This window comes from Lepeophtheirus salmonis, chromosome 8 (assembly GCF_016086655.4).
Source record: "Lepeophtheirus salmonis chromosome 8, UVic_Lsal_1.4, whole genome shotgun sequence".
NCBI classification, from domain to species: Eukaryota; Metazoa; Arthropoda; class Copepoda; order Siphonostomatoida; family Caligidae; genus Lepeophtheirus; species Lepeophtheirus salmonis.
Genome location: NC_052138.2, coordinates 28,125,745 through 28,132,568, shown reverse-complemented (window position 1 = coordinate 28,132,568; position 6,824 = coordinate 28,125,745). Strand labels below are relative to the sequence as shown.

Below are 6,824 nucleotides of genomic sequence, written 5' to 3'. Positions count from 1 at the left end.
CCAAACTTCATCAAAAAATGTATCCCTACGCATGCTCTGCAGTTGGCCAAGAGCTACTTAGGTAAGTCTAACTCCTTGTCCTACTGATACATCTGGTGACTGAAGTGATTTGCTGAGCCTGTCGCATACTTCGAAAACGGTGATACTCATGAAAAGACCAATTGTGAATTCAAAGCTGGTAGAAACTTCTAAGAATCCACTTGCTCTTGATTGGGATGTCTTTTGTTATGACCCAGGCTTCCTTCACAGCCGGCACCTACTCTTTGATGTTGTTCAGAGCCTTCTGTTTCACAGTTAAACGTGTGGAGCATAGAGGCCTGATATGAGTCTGCGGACAGCCAAGAGCTTCTGCACAGTCTTAACAAATGCGACGCTCTTTGGCGAATCTCTCAAGAAGTTTATTAGATCCATCACTGCTGTGATGAAGTTTGTAAGTTTGGGAACATGTTTGACCATGTCTTGCACAGCAAGATTGACTGAATCCATAGAGCAGTGTGTTGTTGTGATTGTTGGATCTTCTTCCTGCAGCCTAGTTGCAACGCCAGTGTACTTACCTAGAAACGAAGCAGCTGTGTCAAAACATGCTGCACGACAAAGGCTCAGTGGAATATTGTACTTCGTCAAGCCATCCTTTATCGTCTTGAAAATCGATTCCGTATTGCATTGGTCTAGGGAGTATAGTCCTATGAAGTTTTCCTCAAGTACCAAGTTATCCGATGCAGTCTGAACACAGATGCAAAGCTCCTCTATATACAAGGAGAGTCGATTAAGAAGTAAGTTAATTATATAATCAATTGTGGGTCTCATCATGTTATAAATTTAAAATAAAGCAAACAGCCAATACGAGAAAAATATGGCTTAACCATACAGATATCTGTGTTATTTTATTTTTTAAGATAAATGTCTTATTTCTTACAACGCATTAATATGCTCAAAATGGGAGGGGCACCATTCTTGGACGATTTGGAAGTATGGACCGATGCCCAAACTTGTTGGCAGGGATAGAGATATCCTTAAACTCATCTTGGACACATGACACATTACAGCATCTGGAGAACGGAAAAGGGGACAACATCTTTTCATTTGATGCAACTGTGCCCAACACCATGATTGAGGCTGGTTTTAGGGTGTATCACAGGTTCTTAGTCTCTGGAGAGACGCAGGAGGATCCCTGTCTAAGATTATGCCATTTTGGCAATTGATTTTTTTTTGTATAAAACAATTTATCATCAGAGAATATCAATATAGTATTACTATGGGTTGCATACCAATCGAGGAAATTTTTTCGATTTGACCTAGTTCTTTAACTTGGTGGCCTCAGAAAAAACTTTTTTTTTGTTGCTTGGAAGGCAAGGTTCTCTTTGACTACCCTTATGACCGTACTTCTGGATACATAGTACTCCTAGACAGTTTGGTCGAGCTGGATTTCTCCTGATCTTGGCTCCTATAGCCTTGATCAGTTTTATCCGGCCTTGAGGTTTTTCCAGTCTCCTCAAAAAAAAAATAAAAAAAAAAAAAAAATAGCCCGTAAGATTAAGTTTTGGCTTATATCGAGGGTTTTGATGATGGTCTTGTTGGAGGAGCCATTATCCAACATTTTCAACACGATCGTACGCTTATTTTCAAACTCCATCGTTTCCATGTTATTGTTTTGATTGAATTTAAAATTTATGTATGAAATAAAATTGTGTGCTGACAATTTTTTTTATAATCTTTGTCCGAAAGAATCACTAGTAAGTGATTTAGAGTACATTGAACTGAATATTTAACTAATTTAAAACAACCATGTACAATGAATATTAGTGTTCTGTCAGTCCTTATTAATCATATGCAGTCCAGTCCTTGGGATTGGGCCTTATGACTATCGGTATGTCGGACTGTCAGTGCTAAAATGGATGCATAAAGAAGAAATAAAATAAAGTGACGTCATCAAGGACCCAACTTTATCAGTTTTTAGTACTAATATGCAGGACTGAAATGGACGTGATTGCAGTCTTCAGTCTTAAAAAAGGATTCACACAATATTAATGAACATATTAGTGCTGTATCGAATATTTGCACATGATCAGCATTTTAGAAATAGACTCATCATCCCGGCTCTGTGACTCCTTACTCCTACTTTAGAAGCTTTCTGTTTCCTTTTTTCTTCTTCTGATCTTTAGGGTTATGTTCGAACCAATCATATAGAAAATAAAAATGATTTATTTGTTATATATAAATTATCGTTAGGGATAGATTTATGTGTTTTTTCTTTCTTTAAATAAGTCATTATATGGATTGCTTCTTACAAAAATAAAAAAGTTATAAGCATTTAAAGGTCCTTTTTTAGGAATTTTTAAAAACATGTTTTTAACCCATTTTCTTGAGTTTAAAATAAGGTAGATATATTATACATAAATATCACAAGAGGGGAGGGAAGAAGGAGAGAAAAAAAAGGAAATTGGCAAATAATTACTCTACGACGATCTGCAATTCTACTCGGAGTCCAACAAGGGCTTACAATTATAACTCTCCAACAAATCTTTAAGATGACTATCCCATTTTCTTTTATGGCATCATTGATTAAATAATATAGATCTTCTTCTATCAAGAACGTTATCATTCCCGCCATCATTATTCAATATAATATTAGATGCTGATAGACGATAGAGAACTGAATAAAATGCCTAAAATAACGCCGCCTTCTGTCTGGATTTCTGAAAATGAAGGCCCAGGAATTTGGAAAATATTTACCGGATGAGAAACAGATGGCTTGTTGGATTTGTCGATATAGTCCCTTTAGTCCCCTGTCTAGAATTACACGCCACTCATTATCTTCATCTCATATCAAGAGTATGGGTATTCATCTATAAAATCAAGTTAACAATAAATACATCAAGTCAGACTTTAACTTTGATCTCACAAAGATGCTTATTGCATGTAATATAACCTTATCCATTGTTAATCATCCTACATTAAAAAAAATATTGAGAAATACACGGGTTTATTCTTCCCTTCCCGAGGTACCATAATTAATTAATGGAGGATGTTGGTAATGATGTCATTTAGAAATAGAAATGCCCCCATTGTTAATTATGAAGTTAAGATAATTTTCAGCATGTTTAGGGTCATCCACACCAAATTGCAAAATGGAACTCTGAATTTTGTACCACCTAACAGTAAGTATTCAATTTTTTTTTAAATCTAATCATAAAATATGTTTCTATTTTAGTTAAAATTATCAAGAATTATGATACACAACTCATTAAATGACAAAAACAAGTGCTTAAAAGGACACAACAACGGGGGTAGTAGCTTTGGATGGTTCGCAACTAGTTTGCCTGATACTAGTTTCTTCACTTAAAGACTTGGGTATGATCATTAGGTTTTTCAATATTACGTAGTCAATAAATATTACTTTTTTATCACTAAAGGCTTAGCTATGGTTGATAGGCTACAAGAAATGGTGTTCAGAAAACTCATAAAAGGCAAAAAGAACTACTTAAATGGTTACAACAACGAGGGTAGTTGCATTAGGTGTAGCATTATAATTAGCAATTGTGCGTATCCTTCATGATAATAGTATGCTGTTATACAAGCATAAATAACGGGGGATCTTTTTCAATGCCCTTAAGAACGAGTAATATCGCCGGACATTACTACATAATTAGCTTTTGCACTAAATCTTTACGATGGATTTAATTCTAACATTTTTTTTATTAGTATATTTATTGTCTAATTTTATGATTTAATTAATTATTTAGATCTCATCGATAGAGATACATCTATCCTGTGCTCCGTTGTATATAGAAACATTAATGAAAAAGGGGGGATGATCTTTTTGATTAAACTCCACGTCTGTTCTGTGTTTAGTAACTTAAAGTTATTAAATATTTAACTGAATTCCGATGTCAGAACAAGAAAATATTATTTGGATCAATCTATTATTTCAATATTCTGTATTTATAATTTATTATTATTATTAGTTATATGATTTTAATTGTTTAATTTTGTATATTTAACATAAATGTATGACGATTTATTTTTTAGTATGTAGATTATATTTAATTTAAGCCTTCTTTTTAAACTTGGAACTTCAAATATATTTCGAAATACTCTACTTCGTCGTTTCATTAGTTATTATTCTGAGAATATGGTTATTAATGAATTACAATTTCATGGAGTGGGACGTTTTCAAATCTACAATAACGGATAAAAAACGTCTAAGTCAATTATACGTAGTATATCTTCACTAAACATTTTGCTAATAAATACTTTTGTTATACCCTCAAAAATCATAATAAAGCAGGCAGCTGATAATCACATCAGTATTTTAATGATACAATGATACCATAAGTATTTCTCTCTCCCTTCTCCTTGCACGCGTTTTTCTCTATAGAATTATCAACTCTACATATACTTGACACTTCGGCATGGAAAGTTGATACACAAATAGATGTGAAATGAACAAAGTAAGCAGTTTATTATTGAATAATAATATATGATTTATTACAAATATTGACATCTACATTGTACATAAATATATTTATTTTTATATTTAGGTATACACTGTTCAACTATAATATATATGTATACATTTTTTTAGATATATTTTCAACTCAAAGCATTTGAAATTGAAATACTATTATTCATTCAAAATATTGTATATATACAACAAAAAACCCTTCCACTACAGTCACCCAGTATTTTTCATTTCATCTCATTGTATGTTTCTAAAACCATATAATACTAAAAATTTGGCAGCAAAGGCGCAAGCACACCCGTTACAAATGTGGAAGAAGAACTGATAAATTACTGCAATGACTTAACATAGGTTTATAAGGCCATTGGAAATACTTTTATTTATTAGATTATAAACAAACGACCTGCTATCGCCTTGCTACTGGAATTATATCATTTCATATAAAATCTGATTTATGAATTTTACATGCATAATTTTTATATAGACTATTTAAAATTTAATAAATGCATATTTTTTATAAAAATATTACAAACGGACTTTTTTTATGTCAGCGCATTAATTTCTTAGTTCTTCTACCCCATTTGTAGTGGGCACGCTATAGCCTTGCTTACAGGTTTCTAATATTATATGGCACAAATACTCTTTCTGCATGGGGCAATCAAATCCCGGCCTCTAGCAAAGTAAGAGGTTTATCAGGTCATTTTTAGCGTGGTAGAAGCCTTTTTTTTTTAATGAGTTGTCAGTCAGAAAAGTACTTAATATATTTTAGTATTTGGATTAGTATTAAAAAATAAAATGAGCGTTAAACGTAGGGAACATTATTTTCTATAAAACAAGGGACATTGCAAATCATGAAGCATATTCCTATAATTATGAAAAAAGTTCAAGGTGCACTATATTTACCATCCATAAACCAAATATAAAAATACAATTTCGACCCATAGGACCGGTACAAAAGCCCTTAAATGGTTTATTTTGACACAAAACTCCCACTTATTTAAAAATTCAAATAATTTGTTACACGTCAAAAATGGTTTATGAAGCCTCACACTTGCCCAAAGCCAATTTTCATATTGTCCTCAGTACAAAAATGTATTTGTGGAGGGTGGACAAAATATTAACTCAAAAACAGGGTGTTCTAATGTCCCTTCTGAACAAATTGGTTCAAAGGACTTGCGAGTTACATTACTGGGTGAAGACTATATATTACATACTTGAAATTTGATTGTGGGAACTCTAATAAAGGACGTCACTAAAGTGAGTAAATATTCTTATAATTATCTACATTCATATATCGTAATAACAACGCAATAAATTTGAGTAATTATTAAATTTTTTTATAAGTAATTACATATAAAAGACGGAGACGAATCAACAATAGATAATGTGATGACCTTACTCCCATCCCTTACACATATGTATATTTTTTTATACTACTAATGTAATTTGATGAGTCTACTTCAAACAGTATCTAACTCAAATACCGAATACTTATATATGTACATAATTGAGAGGGAATAGTGTTATTAATTATTAATAATAATCTAGTCATCATCATAGTAGGCACCAGAGATGTCCATTGTATTCTTGACAGACTCCACTTCGTCACGCTCATTCTTGTAGAGGATCTCTGCAAACATGTGTTTGGGGATTTCGGATCCACGGAGATTGATTGTATAGCAAGCAGCCTCACACTAACAAAGAAAAAAATAGGAAGATATATTAAATGGGTACATAGATATTTAAAAGTAGTTTGTTAAAGTGCACAGAGTAGTTACATGAATTGAAATAATCTTTCTGTAGAGCAAGAAAAAATAAATGACTTGGAAGAAAAAGTTTAATCGGAAAACAGGGGTATAATTTTTTTTTCAATCTCAAAAAAAAAAGAAAAAAGAAGAAGATAATTTGATCAAATCCTTCGGGGAAGCAATTTTAATGTTTGAAATTTTCAGAAAATTCAGAAAAAACAGCAACAATGGAAAGATATAACTCAAAGCACAACGCGCTCTGAAACAATATTTTCTTTAACTCAATGTACGTAGATTCGCACCATGGTCGTTCCAAGAAAAGGAAATATACTTTATGTATATTGACTTCCTGGTCAGAATAAGTAAATTTGATACCAATTTGTTTTCTTATACTTCATCAATGCAACTCCATCTGACCAATTAAAGGAAACCAAAAATAAAAGCAATAATAAATAATATCGATTTTGGACGACTTATTAAAGCATTTTTAAACTCCAAAAGGAATTGATTTTAATTAGGTATTTCTACTAATTAATTAATTTTCATCATGCTATTTCATTGTTCTATATAATACTGCGGACGCTCCTAGGTAGAGCAATTAAGTTAGATTATCA

The 6,824-nt window shown here is 32.2% G+C and overlaps 1 protein-coding gene across 8 annotated transcripts in view; it reads right to left on the bottom strand.

The window, feature by feature from the left end:
* Nucleotides 1–4,459: 4,459 nt before the first annotated feature.
* The window catches only part of Trax (Translin associated factor X), a 117,166-nt gene continuing 114,801 nt past the window's right edge, over nt 4,460–6,824 (bottom strand). For all 8 annotated transcript variants that reach the window (XM_040717534.2, XM_071890465.1, XM_071890463.1 and 5 more), the window contains one exon: nt 4,460–6,156. In XM_040717534.2, the coding sequence (XP_040573468.1) occupies nt 6,007–6,156 (150 nt within the window). In that variant the 3' untranslated portion in view covers nt 4,460–6,006. The remainder of the gene's footprint in view (nt 6,157–6,824) is intronic.